This window comes from Papaver somniferum, chromosome 2, assembly GCF_003573695.1.
Source record: "Papaver somniferum cultivar HN1 chromosome 2, ASM357369v1, whole genome shotgun sequence".
Lineage (NCBI taxonomy): Eukaryota > Viridiplantae > Streptophyta > Magnoliopsida > Ranunculales > Papaveraceae > Papaver > Papaver somniferum.
Window position 1 is genome coordinate 60,836,598 of NC_039359.1, and position 24,220 is coordinate 60,860,817.

The window sequence follows — 24,220 nt, forward strand, 5'->3', positions numbered from 1 at the left end:
ATGTTTTTGGTCACTAAATTTTCTCATCTCATAAGATTTGACGACACGTGTCTATAAACTTAAGCTATTTCCGTGCTCCTGTGTGTACGTTATAGTCTCCCTTCTGATACACATAAAATTCAGTTTACTCCTCTCACTAGGGTTTTAACAAACAAAACAAAATAATCAGAAGAAGAAAATGTCGACTCGAACCCTAGCCCGAACTTCTACTTCACTGATCAAGCAATTCCTGAATCATCCACAGAAACCCATTCTGAATCAACATCCTCAGAAACTATTATTGACTCAGACAAGTAATGAAATCACTCCAAATCTTTTCCCATCTTTTCAGAAATTTCAAAACAACAGGGTTTATTCCCCAGAAAGTGAAGAAGAAATCATGAATAGAGTTTCTTATCAAGGGTTTTTGTATCCCTGTGGGCTTCCTTCTCTTCGTTTCTTCTTACCTGAAGGTACCCCCTTTATCAATTTTTATTCAATTTTGCGATTTTAGGGTATTAGTTTGGATCTTCTAGTTCATTTTTATTAGTTTCTTAGTTCTGAAATCTATCAATGTGTATGAATGTTAAGAGGAAAATTGAAAGAATGATTAAAGCTTTTAAGAAAACCTGAAATTCATATGGATAGTAAAAACTTTTAGTTTGTAAATGTCAGTAGTTGAATGAAAGATACCTCTTCCATGAAAACAAATGAAAGATATCTCTTATGTGTTATATGGTTTAGCCGTGACTAATCAACATTCTAAGATTAAAGTTAACCAAATATTTGGGCATAGGAGAAGTAAACTTAGAGGTAGGTAGCATGCAACAATGTGCAATTTCACACATTATCTAATTTGTTGTCACTGCTTTGTGAATGCCATTCTTCTTTGATGATTATCACTTGGTTCTTAAGTTAGTAATGCGGATGTATAGACAATAGTTGCCTGCTTGGTGATTCCATTTATTTTGATGATGCTCACTTGGTTCTTAAGTTAGTAATGCGGATGTATAGACTGTAGTTGCCTGCTTGATGAGTGGAGTCAATGAGTTTTGGTCACTGATTCCATTTATTTCGCGTTAGGTGTTCTGTTTGAGTGAGTTTATAGGAACTGCGGGTTATAGGCTAGGGACATGTTATGGAATTATGTCATGACTGATCGACATTCTGGCTAAATTCCGTAAAAACCAACTGGCGAGAGATACTGATTCTTGAACTGGAAATTCATTTATAGTTAATGTGGAAGTCAATAATTATTCTAGCAACACTGCGAGTTATTATAGAGTCCATAAAAACTCTATGAAAATGGACTCTGAATTATACCACTGTGATAACCGATGTTATTTGATTATGGAAATTGGTCACACAAGAGTGCAAAGAAGCTAGCACATTCTCATATCGTGCAGTTCATTTCTGTGGATGTGTCTTTTTCCCTAAAAACTTAGTTGAAAAAGCGTGTATAACAATATCAGAACCTCAATGACCACCCACAATCATCATGATTCAAACCCACTAGCTCCCTTCGCCTATGTAAAACAAAACAAAACAAAATAAAACCATGGACACCTCTATCTTAATCAGTTACAAATCATGGAGCAGTAATTAAAACCCCTTTTTTAGTTTGCTTGAAAGGATTTTAGTTCATAGCATGTTCTGTGTTTTTTTGTAGTTTGTTTGACTGATCGAGATTCTTACTGACCGGCTGAAGAATCAGTATCTCTTGGTATCTCCTACGCATCAGCTTTTATCAGGAAATGGCTCATAGTTGGGCTTACTACTGCTACTGTTGTTATTATTAGTTTTACTCTTGCTTAGTTACTTGTAATGCTTATATTTGTCAGTATTGGATGTGGTGAACCAATTACCTAGGTGTTGGAGAAGGTGTTAAGGAACCTTACAAGTGAACTAAGTAAGAAATAGGTGTGTTTCTTAGAAAATAGGCATGTTGTAACAACTAAAAATCTTATTTAAATTACGACTCAAAAGATTAGCAAGCTCGGTTAATGGTGTATCTGGTCCCAGCTTGTCGCACAGCTTGTACCATTGAGTTAATCTGGTCTCTGCTTGTTGAGAGCCGTGTACCTGTAACATCATAAAGTCGAAATTGTTAATTTGGGCTCACCTCTGCATACCTTATAACAGCAACATTATGTCATTATAAAGTTGAAATTGGTAAATCTAGTACGACCTTGTTGGGCACCTAGTACTTTGAAATTGGATGATAAAGGGGAAGAGGTGGTGGGTGTCTTCAGCTTTTCTTTCATCAATCTTTCATCAAGGTTGAACACTTTTTGTGTCTCCTCAGAAGTTCAAGCTAGGTTGACTGCCTTGCCTACCCTTGAGCCGAGCTGCCCCAATGCAACTCTTTGCTCGCCTTGCTGCAGGGGCGGCTTTGTATCAATCTAGAGTCCATAAAGACTCTTTACGAAGTATGGACTCTGATATCACTGTGATAGCCAATGTTAGCTAATTATGAAAATTGGTCACACAAGATTGGGGAAAAAGCTAGCATTTCCGTTTTTCATGTCGTGGAGTTATTTTTGTTTGGATGTGACTCTTTTCCCTTAAAACTTACTTGAAAAACTGTGTATACCAATATCTAAACCTCAATGATCTCCCACAAACATCATGATTCATACCCACTAACTCCCATCGCCTATATAAAACAAAACTATAGAACCCCTGCACGCCTCTATCTTTATCAGCTAGAAAGCATGGAAAAGTAATTAAAACTCCCCTCTTTTTTAGTTTGTTTGAAAGGAATTAAGTTTATAGCATTTCCTGTTTTTTTTTCTTTTACTTTGTTGGACTGATCGGCAGAAGAATCAGTATCTCTTGGTATCTCCCACGCATTAGTTTTTGTCAGGAAATGGCTCATACTTAGGTTTAGTATTGCTACTGTTGTTTTTATTGGGTTTACTCTTGCTTAGTAAGTTGTAAAACTTATCTTCGTCAGTATTGGATTTGGTGAAGCAATTACCCAGGTGTTGGAGAAGGTATGAAGAACCTTACAAGTTAAAAAGTTGTTTGTTGAATCTTGCTGTCTTCATCTTTGATTAGGTTATAAACTCGAAGTGTAATCATAACAAAAGTTTTCACCATGCTGAAAAATCCATAAGAGAGACTTCTTAGCATCTAGAGTTGGATTCCTCCCACAGCAAATTATAATAACATTTTCTTTCATGTTTCTTCTCCTTCCTTTTTATTGGTTGTCTCATCTCTTTCTTTCACAGTTGATGATTCTTCCTCAAGCGAGCCACTGTCCTTGCTTCCTAAACGAACATACCAACCTAGCACAATCAAGCGTAAGCGAAGACATGGATTCTTTGCCCGGTAAATTTCACTCTCAGTCTTGCCTTTCATATCTTTCCTTGTGGTAGTTATCACCATGTTAGTTATCCATTTTAAAACTCATGTCTGTTCTGAGACTTCTAGCTTTATCAAAAATTTCCTCAACTAAATTTGGCCTGGCAAACATTTTTGTTTACATGATAGATTGAACATGGTTGTGGACCATAAATGATGGGACAGTCCCTATAGCATTGACACATCTGAAATTTGCATCAATTTCAAAATTGAATCATCTTCTAGCATGGCAACCTACTTTAGGATCACTTTTTTTTCTTCACGAGTACTGTGACTCGGGGTGCCAAGCAGGATTTACTTCATCTTCTACGTCGTTTTATTATGCCACTGACTTCTCTTCTTCTTTCGCAAACAGCAAGGCGACAGTAGGTGGTAGGAGAGTCCTTGCTCGCAGGGTAGCAAAGGGTCGATCAAGGATCACAGTGATATAAACTCAAAGCTTCTCAATAAAGGTCCAAGAAAATGTTTGGTTAAATCTTTCATCGGCTTGAACACTCACACTTTACGTGGTGTATAGAGTAAAAAGCAGTAGATACTATTTACTCATTTGCAGTAACTCAACCAGCTATGTGCTTCAAAGATGGAATGTCCCATTTATTTACTTTTGTCAGATGGTGAAAATGATTAGTTGAACTGCTTAAACTTAAATCTTCACTGGTTAAGGGGATTGTTCCTTCTTGAATGAGATGGTTTTTCCAATGCCTTTGGATTATGTTAAATTTTTATTTCTTCATTTCATGTATGCACTTGGCTGTTTTGCATACATGCCATCAGTCAGATACATGATGAGTCAACCCCATATCAGACGGACAATGATAAGAGCAAAATACAACCATGTGAAATTCATGTGAAATGCTATTTAAAAACACAGATAAACAGTTCATGTGGACATTACAACATCAGCAAACCTCAAATGACACGTCTTGGCCATTGCCATTATCCTATAACAATATCAACCGAGTCACAACCCGATTCACCACTGAGTCAGATCGAGTCAGACTATTTCAGATTCCTTCTCACACATGTCATGACACACATCTAAATCATTTCTTAAATATTATTCTTTCTGTTTCAACCTCCAGAATCTCATACATCTCACCAAGTCCATTAGCAAAATTGCATGACTACAAAAGAATCTTATGAAAGATAGACTTTGGCACACACAAACACTTGTGCAGCTGCAAGGTGGGTCACAGAGAGACTAACAGTTGTGCAGCAAAAGATTTGCATTGAAAGAGAGAGCAAAGCCCAAAAAGGGGTTTGATGTGGCACCAAAAGGCACAGGTTTCATTACAAATGGCAACTCACTCAATGAAATGTGGCATATAAATCTTCTTCCTATAAAAACAGAGAAACCAAACCTCCTCTCCACTCTCCAGCATTTCCATATCTTCCACACCCCAATTACTCACATTTCTGGACTCTCTCAAACAAAATTCTCTAAAACCCTTTAACAATATGGAAGGGGTTACAGTGAAACAAGAGGAGGATATTGTCACAATAGTTGGTGATGGTAGTAGCAGTATATGTTCATTGAATTCAGCTTCACCACCACCAACAGCATCTTCTTCTTCTATGGTGGTACTGCCAATGGAAGGATTACATGAAATTGGTCCACCGCCATTTTTGACAAAAACTTATGATATGGTTGAAGATCCAGATACTAATTCAATTGTTTCATGGAGTAAAGCTCGTAATAGTTTTGTTGTTTGGGATTCTCATGATTTCTCAACTACTCTTCTTCCCAAGTACTTCAAACACAGTAATTTCTCTAGTTTCATTCGCCAACTCAACACTTATGTAAGTATCATCACTGATTTTCTTTTCTTATTCTTGGGTCATAATTCTTGTTGTTTTTGTGAATTTGGAAGTTTTTTGATCATGGGTTTCATGGATTATGCCCGAATTGCACTTTAGGTTTTTGTAGAGTGTGATTCTGGTTGTGGGTTTGTTGAATGATCATGTTTTGGTGGTTCTAAGCTGGTCATATTGGATTCTAGGGTTTATGATTCTCTAATTTGTAGATGGAATTATATGTTGCTGCTGTTCTTGCTTGATTTTGGTGTAATGCCCCCAAAATTGCATAATTTGATGAATTTGGTGTGTGATGGTTTTAGGGTTTTCGAAAGGTTGATTCAGAGAAGTGGGAATTTGCAAATGAATGGTTTCTAGGAGGGCAGAAGCACCTACTGAAGAATATTAAGAGGAGGAGACATATTTCGAAGAACACGCAACAAGGAGGTGGTGGTGGTACTGATGGTTGTGTTGAGTATGCAGGAGGACTTGGCTTAGAGAGTGAAGTGGATACATTACGCAAAGAAAGAAGCTATCTAATGGTTGAAATTCTGAATCTTAGAGAAAAGCAAAAGCGTTCGCTGGACGAATTAGTGTCTATTCAAGAAAGGTTGCAGGGGACAGAAAGAAAGCAGCAACTGACAATGTCGTTTTTGGCCAAAGCTTTTAAGAATCCTGCTTTTGTCCAACAATTGATTGAAATGAGTGAGAAGAAGAAAGAATTGACTGGTGGAGTTGCTAAGAAGAGAAGACTGCCACCCTCTGGAAGCATCGAGAATTTTCAGAATGAACTAGTTTCGGCTGCGATGGATACTGTTGAGAACGGACCTAGTGTGGTTTTTCAAAATCAGAAGATGGATTCAAGCACATTGAATGCAAACTCCGGTGACATAGATGATAAGTATTGGAATGAATTGCTGATTGATGATTTCATGGGTGCTAACAAAGCTGAACATGTTGTTGGTGGACATTCTCCTTTGGAAATAGATGCTGAGGTTGAAGATTTTTGGTGTAAAGGTGTGCATGGCTTAGTGGAGGAAATGGCCTATCTTGGTTCGACGGCATGAAGAAAACGGATGAGCGCCAACGGGATTTTGTGAATCTACTTGAATCTCAGCGTGGGTACTTCATGAACTTGAACATGAACTTGAACTTTTTGGAACATAAGAAACTGATTGTTGGGGAGAAAATACTCGTATTTGTATATAAACTGGTTAAGTATAGGGCTCGTGGCATATATAGAGCAACGGAGGGGGTTGTTGGTTGCTAGTGAACAAGTAAACTAAAAGGGATGGACTCCTCCTGGCTCTACTGTATGTGCCTTGAGTTGTGTTGATGGGTTCTTATAGAACTAATGACAATTGCAAGATGAAACTAAGCTTATATAAAGATAACTCTCTTTATTGATGTTTAGAAAATCTCTCAAAACTAAACACAATCTCTAATCTCTAATCTTGCTCATATGATCAGATCAACCACAACTTTGATGATCATATATATATATAGAACTATGAATTCCTTTTCCTATTCCTATTATCTTATTACATGTCTTTCCTTTTCTTAGAATTAGATGACTTCTAATTCCCTTAGGATTACATCAATTTCCTAATCTTGTCCTAACCATCTTGTTAGTGACTTCTATGTTGAAGTTTAACCAACATTCTCCCCGTTAAGCTTCAACTTTACCCGTGACATATCTTGTACTCCAATCAATTGTCTCATTTCTTCAAACTTGATCCGAGCTAGTGTCTTTTGTCAATATATCTGCTTTCTGTTCAGTTCCAGGTCTGTGTTCTATGTTAATGATCTCCTTCTCGATGCATTCTCGTATGAAATGATACCTTTTGTGAATGTGTTTCGTCTTCCCATAAAACACTGGATTTTTAGTGAGTGCAATTGCAGACTTATTATCAATCTTGATGAGAACTTTTTCAGGTTCTCTTCCTTTGATGTCACCCAACAGTTCTTGAAGCCATATTGATTGTTTAGCTGCTTCTGTTGCAGCCATAAACTCAGCTTCACAGGATGAGAGGGCTACATCGTCTTGCTTCTGTGAACATCATGTAATAGGTGCTTCTCCTAGATAAAATATATGACCAGTTGTACCTTTTCCATCATCTTGGTCAATATTATGACAGTTGTCACTATACCCAACAATTCCTTTTGATCCTCGTCGACCATACTTCAATCCATAACTGATTGTTCCTCTTAGATATCTCAATATCTGCTTTATTACATCACCATGAGACTTGCGTGGACTCTGCATATAACGGCTTGCTACTCCCACAGAGAAAGCCAAGTATGGTCTTGTGTGTAACAAGTGCATCCAACATTTCTTCTATAACTCGTTGGATCAATCTCAGCTTCTTCTTGTGCCTTTGAAACTTTAAGTCCAAACTCCATTGGTATCTTAGTTGGATTACAAGTTTCAAGTCCTGCTTCTTTCAGAATTCTCCTTGCATAAGCTTCTTGTTTAATCTGAATCCCATATACTCCTTGATGGACTTCTATGCCAAGGTAATAAGTGAGTTTTCCGAAGTCTGACATCTCAAACTTTGATGACATTTCTCTCTTGAACTCATTGATCACCTTAAGGGAGTTTCCAGTCAAAAATAGATCATCTACATAGACTGCAATCACAAGAAGCATTCCCTTTTCTTCTCTTCTGTATACTGATGTTTCTTTAGAGCACTTAACAAATCTGATTTCTCTTAAGATTTGATCTAACTTTGTATTCCAGGCTCGAGGAGCTTGTCTTAGACCATATAGAGCTTTTGATAACTTATAAACCTTATGTTCTTGTCATTTTACTTCAAAACCTTCCGGTTGTTCAACATACACATCTTCTCGCAATTCACCATGTAAGAATGATGTCTTAACGTATAAGTGGTGAATTTCCCATGAGTTTGATGCTGCTTTTGCTATTAAGAGACGAATTGTCTCTAGTATAGAAACTGGTGCGAAAACTTCATCAAAGTCTATGCCTGATTCTTGAACGTATCCCTTAGCTACAAGTCTTGCCTTATATTTGTTGATAGTACCATCATCATTCCGTTTTATTTTGAAGATCCACTTAAGACCAATCACTTTTACCCCACCTGGCTTATCAACTAGAAACCAAGTCTTGTTTCTGTTGATTGAAATAATTTCTTCTCTACATGCTTGTGTCCATTTAGTCGAGACCTTTGCTTCCTGAAAATTCCTTGGTTCATCATTAACAGAAAGTAGCATTATCTCACATTCTTCTGCAGCTTGAAGAACATAATCCTCCAGATACTGTGGCTTTTGTATCTATCTTGTTGATTTTCGCAGTGGAATGGGTTGAGTTATTTCATCGATCTCTTCTTCTTCTTCTTCGTTATTCTCAGTGTTTTCATTATCCTCTTCTTCTTCTTGATTAACATCATTGTTTCCATTGGTATTGATGATTATGGGTCCTTCGCCTTCATCAATTACTTGACCCCATCTCATGTGAAACATTCCTGGATCCCTACTTGGTCCATCATTAGTTTCTTTCAAGTTCCAGTTTGCTTTTTCATCGAATACCACATCTCGACTCACTATCACTCTTTTCGTTGTTGGATTGAATAATCTGTAAGCTTTGGATCCAGACTCAATTCCTAGATTCACAAGAGTCTGAGATCGATCATCCAGTTTCTTAAGAGTTGCAGAATCAACTTTTGCGTATGATTTGCAACCAAACACTCTTAAATGATCTATGTTTGGTTTTCTCTTTCGCAAACTTTCATATGGAGTCATGTCTTTCAGAACTTTCGTAGGTATCCTGTTTATTAGGTATGTGGAGTGTCGTACAGCTTCTCCCCATAGATAATTAGGTACCTGCATAGCCTTTAAAGAACTTCTTGTCATCTCCATTAGAGTCCTGTTTCTCCTCTCCACCACTCCATTTTGTTGTGGTGTATATGGTGCTGTGAGTTGCCTTTTGATTCCATTTGACTCACAGAACTTGTTGAACTCTAAGGAAGTGAACTCTCCTCCTCTATCAGTTCTAAGTATCTTTACCTCCTTATTGAACTCTTTTTCAATCATAGTCTTAAGTACTTTGAATCTGTCAAATGATTCGCTCTTTTTTTTCATCAAGATGGACCACATGTATCTAGAGAAATCATCAATGATAACAAATATGTATTTGTTATTCGTAAGTGTGTGATAGGACCACATAAGTCAGCATGGAGAAGTTCTAATCGCTCTGAGGCTCTGAATGTCTTTGCTTTTGGGAAACCTTGACGAGTTTGTTTCCCAACTAAACATGATTCACAGATTTTTGCTTCATCATTTATCTGTGGTAGTCCTCGAACCATCTTGTTCTGAGACATAGTTTTTAAGGTTCTAAAACTTATGTGTCCTAACCTTGCGTGCCACTTCCATGTCTGATCTTCCAGTCTCATATTCAGACACAATGGCCTTCCAATCATGAGACTTATCTTGTAGAGTCTATTCTGTGAGCGTGAGACTCTAACTAAAAGTCTTCCACTTGGGTCATGAACTGTTAGATAATCTTGTCGCATTCTAACATCACATCCAACTTCTGTAGCTTGTCCTAAACTTAGAATGTTTCTTTGTAAGTTTGGGATGAAGTAGATATTTGTGACAAACTTCCGTTCTCCGGTCTTGCTCTGAAATAGAATTGATCCTTTCCCTTCAATTTCTATAGAAGATCCATTCCCAAACTTCACTTGTCCTTTGATTTTCTCATTGAGTTCAGAAAAGTAGTGTCTCTTACCAGTCATGTGATTGCTGGCTCCATTATCTAAATACCAGATTCCTTCTTCTCCATCCATTGATTCGTAGTTCTTTGGTATTAGGTTCCCTTCGTTTAAGAATACAACTTCGTGCATGAAAAGAGCTGTATCTGCTTCCCTTGTTTCATTCTTGTTTGTTTCTTCCATCTTTTGTATTCTTTCAGGGCATACAGAGGAGAAGTTTCCTGGTTTATCACATCTGTAACAAATAATGTTTGATCTATCCTTCTTTTCTTTCCCTTGGTTTTGATCATTCTGACTTGTTGTTCTATCTTGTGAGTTAAACCTTCCTCCCCTTCCTAGGCCTCTGTTTCCTTTACCACCTCTTCCACGACCTCTTCCTCTTGTCACAGAGTTTTGTTGGTAAGAGTTTGTGCACAAGAGTTTTCCTTGAGTTTCTCCATTGTTTTCTTCATCAACGATTCTTTCTTCATATGCTTTCAATCTTCCAATCATATCTTCATAACTAGTCTTCTTTAAATCTAAGACTTGTTCGAGAGAAGCTATGATATGAATATACTTGGATCTTGGTAAACTATTGAGAAACTTCTTTACCAGTTTATCTTCATCAATGGATTGTCCAAGTGACGCAGATTTTGAGGCTATCTCTGATAGCTTTCCTGCAAAGCTATCAATAGTATCAGTGTCTTTCATCTTCACTTTTTGAAATTCAGACATTAAGGTTTGTAGACGGGATTCTTTAACTCGATCAGCTCCGAGATTACGTGCCTTTATTGCATCCCAAATTTTCTTTGAAGTTTCTTGTTCACCAACTTGTAGAACAAGACATTCTGGTATTGCTTGAAAGAGTAATCCAATGGCAACATTGTTTTTTTCTGGGTCCAATGTACCAGGATCAATTGTTTCCCAAACTTTGTAGATTTTCATCAGTACCTTCATTCTCATGGCCCATACTCTGTAGTTTGTGGCGTTGAGGATTGGAACTTGTATTGATGGTGGCGTGAACTGTTTTGCACCCACAATGGTAGTTTCGTTTTCCATGGCTCAGAAACAAGCTCTGATACCAATTAATGGAAACTGCAAGATGAAACTTAGCTTATATAAAGACAACTCTCTTTATTGATGTTTAGAAAATCTCTCAAAACTAAACACAAGCTCTAATCTTACTCATATGATCAACCACAACTTTGGTGATCATATATATATAGAACTATGAATTCCTTTTCCTAGTCCTATTACCTTATTACATGTATTTCCTTTTCTTAAAACTAGATGACTTCTAATTCCCTTAGGATTACATCAATTTCCTAATCTTGTCCTAACCAGCTTGTTAGTGACTTCTATGTTGAAGTTTAACCAACAAGAAGCTTTGCTGTGATTATGAAGAAAGCTTACATTTGAAGAAATTATCTTCGTCCACGATTAGGCTGTCGCTGTCAGGATTTTCTTTCGTTTTGTAGGTAGGATGAGGTGGTAAGATGAAGAACATAGTAACATAGTTCAGCACAGAATGATGAGAGGAGAAAACAAAGGGAGCACACTCTGGATTTGGTAATACTACTACTCGATTAATCTCTTAATTAGCGCGTTTATGTATGTATAAAGAGAGTCCTCTATTTAAAATACACAGCACAATTTGGATAACTTTGTTTATGTAAGTGTGGTCAAGATTCTTTTAGATAGAAGATAAATCTATGACCATTGTTTATTCAACTTAAATATTAATTAGTATAAGTGTTTTATTAATCGGTGTCTCATTAATTTCTCATGAGAAATGATTTATTTATTTTACATCATAAATGTCCCTTAATTAATATTGATACATATTTCCATCAATTAATAATTTTGACAAAAATTATTTTGGTAGTAGAAGAAGAAGTAGGTGGTGGAAGCGGTGGAAGGTGTTACTAAGTGGTGAAGATGGTAACATTAGTTTTGGTGGAAGAAATACTGGCGCTGGATGGTTTTAATGGTGGTAGTATTGTTTTTTTCTTTTTGAATCAAAAAATAATTAAAAAAAAAGTTTTTACATGACGCGTATTGTGAAAACTATAGTTGGTTGTTTTTGACACGATCAATAAAGGCGGGTAACAAATATTTTTGGAATGATACAGAATCATATAAGACAAAATGGTTATTTTTGGTACCACTGCTATCTTTGCTAACAGTTCGTATACATGATTTTCAGTATGAACAAAAATCGTATAGTTGAATAAATTAATTTACGACCAAAATTTGCTAAACCTAAACTTTATACATTGTTTCTGGTACCACTGCTATCTTTGCTAACTGTTCGTATGCATGATTTTCAGTATGAACAAAAAACTTATAGTTGAATAAATTAATTGACGACCTAAGTTTGCTAAACCTAAACTTTATACATTGTTTCTGGTACCACTGCTATCTTTGCTAATTGTTCGTATGCATGATTTTCAGTATGAACAAAAAACTTATAGTTGAATAAATTAATTAACAACCTAAGTTTGCTAAACCTAAACTTTATACATGACGTATGAGATAAAAAGTTATAAGCGTGTCCAATATTTTACGAGGGATGGACAGTGGTAGTGATGGAGAAAGAAGTGATATCTGGTGGTTTTATGGTGCTGACAGGTATTGATAAGTAGTAATTGACTATGTTAATCATGTGCCTCTATAAAAGGGTAATACCATAAAGTAGAAATATGGTTGATCGTCGTAATGCTAATATAAACTCAGTTAAAATACATAAAAATTAAAAAAAAAAGTAATTATAATAAATACAAAAAACTAATATTTAGTATCATGGTTTCTCCCTCCAGTAGATAAATCTACGGTTGTATTGAGATCACGTTAGTAGAGCGCGAGTTGGTCTTCAATTTTTGAATGATAATGAATATAATGAAACGCTCCCTCTCGATTTATCCAATAAAAACAGAAACCTTCTAAAAAAATAATCAATCGAACAACACTTAGATGGGGCGCATCACCACCAGTGTAAACTTCTACGAATTGCTACATATCCAGTGAAATTTGTATACATTAATTTGGTGATTTCGTCCTACCGTAATTTTTAACGAGGCATGCAACTAAATCTCTAATAGTGATTTTAAAGGTATTTAATAATTAGAAATTCTCTTATAAGTTTTGTTTATGCAAGTGTTGATTTAACTTGAGTTCTTTTATATTTTTGTGTTATGTTGATGACTTTTTTATTTGAATACATGTTTGGTTAACAAACTTTGATAAGTATAGGGTATTTTTTTTGTAACACTGACGTTAGTCTCTCATTTTCCCTTTAGCACTCTGTTTCGATACCGAATTTATAGAAATTATTTGACTAATGTTGGGGTATTTGTTTAATCACAAGGCCGATTAAACTCAGTGTGTGTTCTACACATTGAAGGCTACAGAAGTTTGTGTCGGCTCTACCTTGAAACTAATAATTTTTCTTAAGAAGGTTAGTTGAATTTATGTAGATACAAATATTAATATGACTATGCTCTTTATTGCTCCAAATTACTTGAATAACACTAGATGTGAGAACGCCATTCATGCACTACTTAGCATAGTTGGTATGAAATCTTTTTATCCACGAATTTCTTCAATTTATGTTATCAATATGATTGAGGAAGAATCTTACACATGTTTTAATTTACTTTTATAAGTTTATTTTTTCAGCTCACACATGTATCCCAGCCTTCCAATTGTCAAAGGTTCTTCATTTTTATAACTCTCGCATTTTTTACAAAAAGAAAAATAGTTTTTATCTATAGTAGGTAAGATATTATGAATTTTTGCTTCACTCCTTAGAGACTTAGTTATCTGTAATTTCGAAACCCATGTAGTCATAAATATCATGGAGTTGGATTGGCAGTTTAGGTATATGCACTGATAGATGAAATATTCTTTTTTAAATTTAAAATTATGGTGTGATGGAACAATAAATGGGGAAAATATCTCCGGCTAGATAATAAATTGAAATAACATGCTTAAGTAAAATAAAAAGATCAGGTAACCCATTACTTTTCTGCCCAAAACCTATTTCAATATCAAAATAATTACTCACGAAAAAAATGAAGCAATATGAATATGAACAATATCGTATCAGAGATAAAATATCACGTGCCTTACAGCACGAGTTAAGACCTAGTAAGTCTATATGGTACTGATGATATGTTTGGTCTGTGATAAAATTATTGGTTAACTTGGGGTTTTATATATCAGCTCATTTCTGTTAAAAAGCTTGAATTTTGGTATCTACTTCTTCTGCTGGTGAGTAATTAGAACTGTTATTGTTTATCTGACTGGTCTCAGCTTGTTGAGAAGCTCGTGCCAAGTAAAGGATTCTGGTGGGAGTATTCCAACAGGTGGCTGATAGGTTAAGTAAGAAATTATCCGACCACAGTGGGAGTCGAACCCACGACCTTTTGATCCGAAGTCAAACGCGTTAATCCACTGCGCTATTCGGTCTCTGTTGCCCAATAATATAACTGAGCAAAAAGAACTTTATTCTGAATTTCAATAATGAATTTTTGGCCCAACTTGGATAACTGATCCTATATTCGGCAGTGTTCTTTCTGCGAACGAAATTAAAAATGTTGTTTTTAGAATTAAATCCGGACATCTCTGGGTTCGGATGAAATTCATCCAGGATTTTACGGAAAACCGTGGGACATAGCCGATGAGATACCATAAAACGGTGCAAGCGTTTTTTTCATTCCACAATGTAACACTAATTTTATTTCTCTCGTTTGCCCTATGAATGTTACAGAATCTGTTAGCATCTGTAGTACATTATATAAGATCTCGCTAAGATCATTACAAAATCCAAACGATAACGAATTTAATTTTAATATTTTGATCATACGTTTTTCTTATAAGACTCTACATTTCATTTCTACCAAAAAAAACAGATATTCGAGATGCCAAACCTCATCATCTACGGATCTTAATTTCAATCTTTAACTTTTAATGACTGATATTCGAAGGAGTAGATGGTGGTTTTATACGTTTCGAATTGTGCTCATTTTTGACAGGAATATAAAGTCTTATATTGTGAATGTGTCGTCTAAATATTAAAATCAAATTCATTATCGTTTAGGTTTTGCAGAGATAATGGCATAAATCATATATAATAATGTCAATCTAAGTGTGTTCTCGGATCCTCCTCTTACTTATTAAGATCATTTCACCTTTTCATGTTCCATTTTTACAGAATAGACAAATGGCAACTAGAGTGAAGATGAGCTGCACAGCGACAAAAACAAAACCTTTATAGTAATTGATATTAAATGAAAATGACCTACGCCATGTTATTTTATTTCCTTCATAAAAGCAACAAAAACAAAACTTTAATAATCGAAGAAGACATGCCTATATCCACCAGGACTTCTGCTCGCAACCTGTTGCTTCCTCCTTCTCCTTCTTCTCCGGCTGGTATTCTGAATGAAGAGTCTTCTTCTTCCATTGCAGAGGAAGCTACAAATGACAGATTTTTTCACTGTCCTCTGAAAAGCCTTCATGATTGCCAAGATGGGGTAAATGGCAGGGGGTATGCAAAAGGTTCTCTTCTAAAGCACCTACATGATAAACATTTCTCTACGGTGGAAAAACAGAACAGAGTGATAAACATTTCTCTACGGTGGAAAAACAGAACAGAGTTAGGATTTGATTTCTAATGATCTAAATGCATATCGCAAGTGGGAGAGTGTTCTGTTTCAGCTTCGTATGTGGCTATGCGTTCATTGCTTACATCTCCATGCTTGGAAGATGCCCTGTAAAGGTCGAGATGGAGCTGTTCATGGTGATATAGTTGCAGGCCCTCTCAACGGTTCAGCTGCGGATTTTCTAATTCACGGAGTGGCAAAGCCATCTGAGGTTACATAAGTAAGAGTTGGCATTGTTTCTGATGAGAGTACAAGGGAGTCGGAGCTTGCTTCATTGTCCCTGGAACTGTTGAATGCAGCTTATCAGGAACAGATTACTACTGTCACTTGTATACCACATCAATGCCGATTAAATTTTTCGAGAGCCTTGAAAGCCTGCCTCGATAAAGTGTTAGTAAGTCCTGCTAACATGTCTTCATGGATACAGCTTCTCCTCCTCCCAATTTGTACCTTGTCTTTGTACAAACCAAAATGCACAGCTGAAGAGAGATCCGGCAACATAAAACGTCTCCAAGTCGCGGCTCTTAATCATGCTCTTTCAGTTTGGAAAGAAGCTAATGGTTGCTACACACTGATTAACAAATTGTTGCGACTACCCAGCCATGTAGGTAGCAAGCAAGGTAATAAACAAGCGGGTCCAAAGAAGCAAGAAGAAGATAACATAATTGCATGACACAAGAAAATGAGTTGCGGACATTTTACGACAGCTATTCGGGTTTTATCTTCGAACGGTGTTGCTCCCCGCAATGAGAGTACATACTCAGAACTGCAGCTGAAACATCCATGCGCCCCTCCACCTTCAATCCCCTGCGATGATGTCAATGTTTATCCCATTATTGTGGACTCCCGTACAGTTCGTAGTGCCATCAAGAGCTTCCCAAAAGGTACCTCTTGTGGCAGGGATGGATTACGTGCACAACACTTATGCGATGTGATGAGAGGGGAAACAACGGCAGTCACGGATGATTTGATTTCGTCGATTACAAGTGTTGTCAACCATTGGTTGGTTGGTAAATACCCAAATGGTTTAGGCGAGTTCATAGCTAGTGCACCCCTAACACCATTGCTTAAACCTGATGGCGGACTTAGGCCCATTGCGGTTGGTACCGTCTGGCGATGACTTGTTTCTAAGGTGGCTTCTTTTTCGGTTGGAAAAGACATGGCTTCTTATTTGGGGGATTAACAATTTGGTGTGGGTGTGCCAGTTGGAGGTGAGAGTATTTTACACGCTGTAAATGGGTTCCTATAGTTTAAAGGTCATTCAGACAAGATGTCAATGCTGCTTATTGATTTCTCTAATGCTTTCGATATGGTCAGTCGATCTCATCTCATCAAGGAAGTGAGCCTTCATTGTCCAGGTATTTATCGATGGGTTGAATTTTCCTACACAAGGCCTGCTATACTGTATTATGATCAATATATTTTGTCGTCTGCACTCGATGTCCAGCAAGGCGACCCACTCGGTCCCCTGTTAGGGGTTTACATATGAATATAAAGAAGACGGGGGTCTTTTGGCCTTCTATTGATCCTAGAAGCGTCGATGATGGTGTATTCCCTCTTGATATTGTTAGACCTACTAATGGCGTTAAACTTTTGGGAGGTCCAGTGAGTTTGAATATGAATTTTATAAGTGATATGGTGTTGAGTAGGGTGAACAAGAATGTTCAACTAATGAATGCCATAAAAAAGCTCAAGGATCCTCAGTGTGAGATGTTATTACTTCGCAATTGCACTGGTGTGTCACGTTCATATTTTACAATGCGCACTACCAATCCTGCAGCTCTTCAACAAGCCACTGAGCTTTTTGATGATCATTTGCTCCTGTATCCGAGACTTTTGATCACTGGGGATGGGGCTGGTTTTGGGCCGTTGAAGCAGATATTAGCTACCTTGGCGATCAAGGACGGTGGTTTTGGTATTTATATTATGGCTGATACCCGCACTTATTGTTATCTTGCTTCTCAGAGCCAGACTGCTTCGGTGCAAAAGGTAATCCTTGGTAACTTATTCTCCCTAGACAAAGGTTTTGCTTATCAGTTGGCTCTTCAGAAATTTATCCAGGTATGTGGACTTTCTTCTAGCTTTCGCGTCGATGATACTGCCCCTCCTTCTATACATTCCATGGCAGTTACTTATTTTGATGCAGTGAAGAAGCAAATCCCCAACCAATTTTCTATGTCTGCAAGAGATTACACTATGTGGAAATGTAAACGTGTCAAACATGCACATGATTATCTTATGGTTGTATCCATTAGTGGTCTTAACCAATGTATTGGACCAATACAGTTCAAAGCTGTTCTTTGTTATCGCCTTGGTATCCCTTATTTGTGGATAATGGTTTATGCCCATGCTGTAACAAATCTATGGATATTTTCGGTGATCATGCGCTCCATTGTGCTAAGGATATGTTCGTGATGTAATTACTGATATTTGTTACAAGGCTGATGTACCTGCTCGTAAGGAGGTTTCCCTCGGGTTTTTGTATGATGATGACAAAGATTTGCGCCCTGCAGACATCCTTGTTTTACATTGGGAGAATGGTAAGGATGTTTGTATGGATGTCACAGGTGTCTCACCCTTCACTGGAGAAGGTGTCCGCGCTTTCATCCCTAGTAAATCCATTGCTAATGTTGTTTCACGTAAACGCACTAAGTACTTGGACAAATGTGTTTCACATGGTTATGGTTTAGGCGTTCTAGCTTTCTCTACTTTGGGAGAGCTTGGTGAGGATACCTTGTGTTTTTTCAAGCGTTTGAAAAATCGTTTAGTTTGTAATGATGCTAGTAGTGGAGTAAGTAGTTTTATTTTTCATAGATTAGGTGTTGCTATTCAAAAAGGCGTTGGGGCCCAGCTTGTTACTAGGCTACCAACCAAGATTTTGTACGAGTCTTGAACTGTTTTTATTATAATAAGATATGAGTAATTGATTTCATAAAAAAAAACCCACTTTATCTTTCTTCTTTCCTTTCTCTTCCCTTCTAAAAAAAACCCAAAAATCCTTTTATCTTTCTTGCTCAGATGTGGTCCTTTTTGGACCAGATCTGAGCAAGGATTATTGTTTTTCTTTTGTTTTGGTATATTTTCTGATTGAATAAGATGTTGTTTTTTAATTTGTGGCGTCTTTTGACACATTTCTTCACCGTTTTGATAATTTTATCTTCGCTTTTTGAGCGATTCTTTTTTCGCTTTGAGAGCGATTATTTCTTCACTTTGATGGTGATTTGTTAAATCTTTGTTAGGTGATTCATGACATGTTATTCTAGATCCGAGAACATCGATGATTCGACACGGCACCGGTTTGAGTTCATCCTCAACAAAAGGGATTTAGGGCATCCGGGTTTTTCGTTCATACATACAAGATTAAGAGCGAAGCACTCCTTTCTTTTTGGAGCATCTCTTTTATAGAAGACAAACATTCAAAATGGTCGAAATTAATTCCGGACTATACCATCTTTTCTCTCTACTTTTCATATAAAAATTGGGTACCTTTGCTGTATTTTCCTCTTTCTTTTAGAAAATTACATGTAATTGGTGTCTTTATTTGTATTTGGGTTTTAATCTTCTTGTATTTTGATGTTCCTTTTCTTGTAAACAATCATGTAATCACCTTTTTGGATTGAATGAAATGTGGTCTGATTGTTCAAAAAAAAATTAAAAAAAAATTGATTTCGTATGAAAATGACTTGCACCATGTTATTTTATTTCCAAACCAGATTAAGTAAAAAAGTAACAGATGCATGATAAAAAAACGTGTCCTTTAATGCTACTTCTACTACACACTCTCGGTGAAACTACTACATTCAACAACACGAATAATTTTTTTTTTGAAGCATGCAATTTATTAAAGAAGTTTATGTTACAATTTGACGTGGGTATGTAATACCCACTGAGTCATGGAATATAATTTGACCAATAAAATCCGGGATTGCCTGATCCCAAATTTTGGTTGAAATATTTCCCATTTGACTTCCATCCGCCGCAAGATTGGCCAGGCCATCCGCTGCTTGATTTCCTTCTCTGCAGTTGTGTTGTATAGCAGTATGCGAGATCTGTCATAGTCTATTCTTTATTTCCTCAATCATCCCTGAGATGTGCCAAGGGGGAGGAGGAGTGGATGTGATAAAGCGCAAAAGGCTCTCTGAATCCGTATCGAAGAGAATTTTTAGCCATTGTCTTTCTGTTGCTGTTCTTGATGCCAAAAGCAGACCTCAAGTTTCTGCAGTTATGGCAGTCGTAATTTCTAAAGGTTGAGCTAAAGCTATTACAATTCGTGCGTCTGATTCCCTGAAAATAAATCCTGCATCCACGAAACCCAGGTGACCTCTGGCCGCCCCATATGTGTTAATCTTAATCCAGTTCATGTTCGGGGCGGACCATCCTACCGATATTGTGGAGATCCTTTTGGTGCTTCTTGAGTGGTTATATGTCGGTGAGTCTCCTGGTAGCACTGGGGGTAAAGATTCTTGTTCCATAGAATATTCTTGATGTTGTTTTTGAGCCCAAGCTAGGATTTCTTCCGATGTTGTTGGCTTTTGGCGGTATATTAGTGCATTTCTAGCCAACCATAAGGTCCAGAATAGAAAACAGAAAGAGGAGATGACAGATATTGGTGTTGAATGTTGTAGGAGTTGGGAGATGGTTGTCTGGGGTGTTAAAACAAATATGAGGATATTAATGGAATTTGGTGTGGTTGAGGGATGAGTGAGCAATGTGTTCCAAGATGTAGTCGCAATTGGGCAGTGAATTAGCATGTGAGTCGTTGATCCCGGATCAGTGTTACATTTGGGACAAATGTCAGAGTTGGTTAGGTGGATGTGATGTAGGAGAGAGATGGTTTGTAGAACTTCATTGATTGTTTTCCACAAGAAAAGCTGAATTTTTGGTGGACATGGTAAAGTCCACATGAATTTGGTTGGTGGGAGGGGGGTTGGGTAGGTTGACCATGGATTAGACATTTGTATCCGGATGATGTAGTGTGTTTTCCAGATTTTGAGTGTGGCCAGATAATTTGTCCTTGGGGCCATTATGTGGAAGGTGGATATTTATGACTTTTTGTGTTATAAGATTGGGGAGGGTGTTTAATTTTTCCTGAATACAGTTATGAGAGATCTGATCAATGATATCAGCTACCTTGCGGATAGGATAACATTGTGATGGATCCATATTTGGGGAGTTTGGAATCCAGTTGGCTTCTATTGGTGTTGATAGCCCATTCCCAATTTGATAAAATATCAATTGTTGCATGGTAGGAACGATTGATGCTAATTGTCACCTTGAGCGCTTGAGGAAGATGGTATGGTATCTATTCCTTGTAGGATTGGTTGATGATGAAGATATTTTTCGGTAAACAAAATTACGTATATGGAGTTAGGTTGTTCATGCAAGCTCCAAATTATTTTCATTAGAAGAGCCTTGTTATGATCTCTGTTTTTTCTTATGCCTAGCCCGCCTTCGGAAATCAGTTTTGTTACTTTATCCCAACCAATAGGATGAAGTTTTTTAACTATCGAATCATGCCCCCAAAATTTTTTCCTAGTGATACGATCTATTTGTTTGTGGACGTTGATTGGTAGATTTTGTGTTTGCATAAGGTGGTTTGAGGTGGGGGTTAGGGAGGTTTTAATGAGTATTCTTCTTCCTTCTTGATTTAGGCATTTTGTCATCCAACCTTTTGCTTTTTGTGCTAGTATTTGAGGGAGAGGTGCAAAGGTGCGATTAGATGCTCTTCCTTGCTTGAATTGGACCCCTAGATAAGTAGGGGGAATTGATGTGGCCGACATATCGAAGAATTGTTGTAGATTACTCACCTTTCTCGGGTCCAATCTTGGATGATGGATAATTACGGATTTGGAATTATTAATTACCTGGCCCGCCGACATACCATAAGGATGAAGTAGGTTCTTGAGTTGAAGGTTACTTTGGTCGAAGGATTTGAACGTGATTAGAAGGTCATTAGCATGCATCAAATGAATTATTGGTGGTGCTTTTTTTGATATGCTGAGGCGTCAAACAAGGTTCTGGTTTTGAAGGTTTCCCATATTTGTAGATAGGATTTCTGCACATATTATGAAAATATAGGAAGAAAGCGGGTCTCCTTGTCTAATACCTCTTGTTGGGTTGATGTAACCATGAGGTTGTACCATTTATGTTGATTGAATACGTAACAGTTGTGGCACATAACATAATATAATCTACAAAGGTTGATGGAAATCCAAGCTTGGTGAATGCGATTTTGATGAATCCCCAATCTAAGATGTCGTAGGCTTTCTGTATATTTAGTTTGAGAGCTATTTTTGGGTCCTTGGTGAGGCTTGAGGTTCTGATATGGTGGAAAAGCTCTCCAGCAATCGCTATGTTATCATGGATTGATCTTTGTGGAACAAAGGCACTTTGATAGGGTCTTATTAAGAAAGGGAGAAGGGGTATGATTCGATTAAATATAATGTTTGCTATGATTTTATATGTGATGTTACATAGCCCTATGGGTCTGAATTGTGAAGGCTTTGATGGGTGATCCACTTTGGGTATTAGTGTTAGGTTTGTGTGATTCATGAGTGGATGCAAAATAAGATTATTGAAAAAACATTGAACCATAACTATCAGTTGGTAATCAGTTGTTTCCCAAAAAACTTTGAAAACTTACTTGTGTACCCTTCTGGGCCAGGAGCACTCTCAGAATTTATGGAGAAAATGGCTTGTTTGATTTCCGTTGCAGTTACCTCCTTTGTGAGTAGGTCTGACTGTCTGGGAGTTAATCTTGAGTTGATATTTGTAAAAAGATCCTCATCTATCAGTGTAGGTGGGGCCGTGTATTGTTGAGTGTAATGATCAAGAATGAGTTGAACTACATCCTCCTTCTTATTAACCCAGTTGTTTTGTAGGTCTTGAAGTTGTTGTATATTGTTACATTCCATGTGAATGGTTGCTTTAGTGGAAGAAGGTGGTATTGAGATCGCCTGATTGTAACCACTGAATTCTGGATCTTTGCTGCCAATATGTTGCGTGACATTGTAGTATTTCTGCATGATTGATTCATAGTTGCTTGTCCTGAGCCAACCAAAATTTCAGTTCGTTACCAGATTGGGTAGCATACTGATGCTGAGCAAGTTTTATCTTGGTCGTCGATTTCTTGATCATAGTTGGAAGGTGGCCAAAAGTTTCTTTATTCCATTCCACCATATTTTGACCTGTTGTTATGAGTTTCAATTGAAGGTCAAGGGTAGATTCGATATCTTGTTGTTGTACCCACGCGGATTCAACCACTTGCTTGAGTTGCGTATGAGTGAGCCATATGTGTTCAGATTTGTAATTTTTGCTCCTTGCCAATATATTATTTTTTCTTGTAATAAGATTGGTGCGTGATCATATGCTATTCTGGGAAGATGAGTGATTGCTGCATGTGGATTTGCGGTACGCTAGTGATGGGTTTCCAGTGCACTATCCAATCTCTCTAGACTGTTATCTTTCCCCATTTGGTTGTTTCTCCATGTGTAGAGGTCACCTCGGAATCCCAAATCCATAAACCCCATCTGATCCATCATTGTGAGGAGAGGTTGAGATTGAGCATAAGTTGCTTGCCTTTTTTTTTTCTGATTGATCGAGAACGTCATTGAGGTCTCCTATCAGAAGCCAAGGCATAGACGGGTTGACGTTGTTAAAGATAGATGGGAATTCCTGGCAGAGATTTTTCCTTATATCTGAGTGTGGGGGGCCGTAACACCCATGCAGATTCATGGTTGTTCAGGTGGCGGTGGAATTATCCTTCTGTGAATATAATTTTTTGAGTGAAGTAACAACACGGATAATTGACCACGAAGTAGTTCCATATTTCTCAATCCTAAGAGTAACCTAAAATTTCAAAGAAGCAACAAAAACAAATTTTGAGCCCGTCTTCATTAATCAACCCTAAGAGTGTACCACATTTTCATGGTTGTCAAATAATATTAATCAACTTCTTCATGGTTAATATTAAATTAGGAACCAATAGAATCTTTCCAGATCTATTACATTATGTCTTTTTTGTTTTTTTTTTTAAAGTCGACTATTACAGTATGTCTTGTAAAGGAAATTAAACAAAACTCATCGAGTTTACATGCTTTTGCAAGGCATATACATAATAAGAAGAAAAAAAAGTAGTAACCGACTATAATGACCGTGTTTAAGTCCCCATGAAAGTTACTGGTACTTGTATCTAATTGACTTAATTGGATGTTAGACAACCTTTTTTCTTCTCTGGCGATAACGTCAAGCGAAAGTCAAATGAAAAGTCAAAATTTGTCAACCTTTTTTCTTCCATCAAATTTATTGATTTCATCCGTTTAATCTTGTTCAAATCTTATCTTCTAGTTCTTCTTTATCCGAATCTCGGTTCGATTGTATTTTTTTATGTTTTAATTTTTTTTGTTTTTCCCTCTTTTCTTTGTCCTAATTTGTTACTTGTCGCTTTTCTTTCTTTACTGTTTCTTTATCTCTATTGATTTTGTTTGTCTCTCTTTAATGGCAGCTCATCTTCAGTAATCTTCCTTTGCCACGAATCAGTGTTTCAGCTATGTCCTATTACATCAATATCAATTTTTTTGAGTTGGCTTCTCATCATTTGGAATCATCCTAGTTGGCTTCTTATCTCTGCAGTGGTGCATCGGATTCTCTAAAAGATAACTATTACTTGGATATATCATATTGGACCTAAAATTTCTCCTCACGGGTATG

At 37.0% G+C, this 24,220-nt stretch overlaps 2 protein-coding genes and 1 non-coding gene across 3 annotated transcripts; 2 read left to right on the forward strand and 1 right to left on the reverse strand.

Annotated features, from left to right (window-relative positions):
- Positions 1-151: 151 nt before the first annotated feature.
- LOC113353388 lies at positions 152-4,078 on the forward strand. Its single transcript, XM_026597007.1, has 3 exons — positions 152-452; positions 3,213-3,312; positions 3,701-4,078. The coding sequence occupies exons 1-3, from the start codon at positions 179-181 to the stop codon at positions 3,774-3,776; spliced, it is 450 nt and encodes a 149-aa protein (XP_026452792.1). The 5' UTR covers positions 152-178; the 3' UTR covers positions 3,777-4,078.
- Positions 4,079-4,750: 672 nt separating this feature from the next.
- LOC113353389 (heat stress transcription factor A-2-like) lies at positions 4,751-6,419 on the forward strand. The gene is made up of 2 exons (XM_026597008.1): positions 4,751-5,145; positions 5,463-6,419. The coding sequence occupies exons 1-2, from the start codon at positions 4,804-4,806 to the stop codon at positions 6,204-6,206; spliced, it is 1,086 nt and encodes a 361-aa protein (XP_026452793.1). The 5' UTR covers positions 4,751-4,803; the 3' UTR covers positions 6,207-6,419.
- Positions 6,420-14,241: 7,822 nt separating this feature from the next.
- TRNAR-UCG lies at positions 14,242-14,315 on the reverse strand. Its single transcript has one exon. It is a non-coding gene; the product is annotated as a tRNA-Arg (tRNA).
- Positions 14,316-24,220: the final 9,905 nt, after the last annotated feature.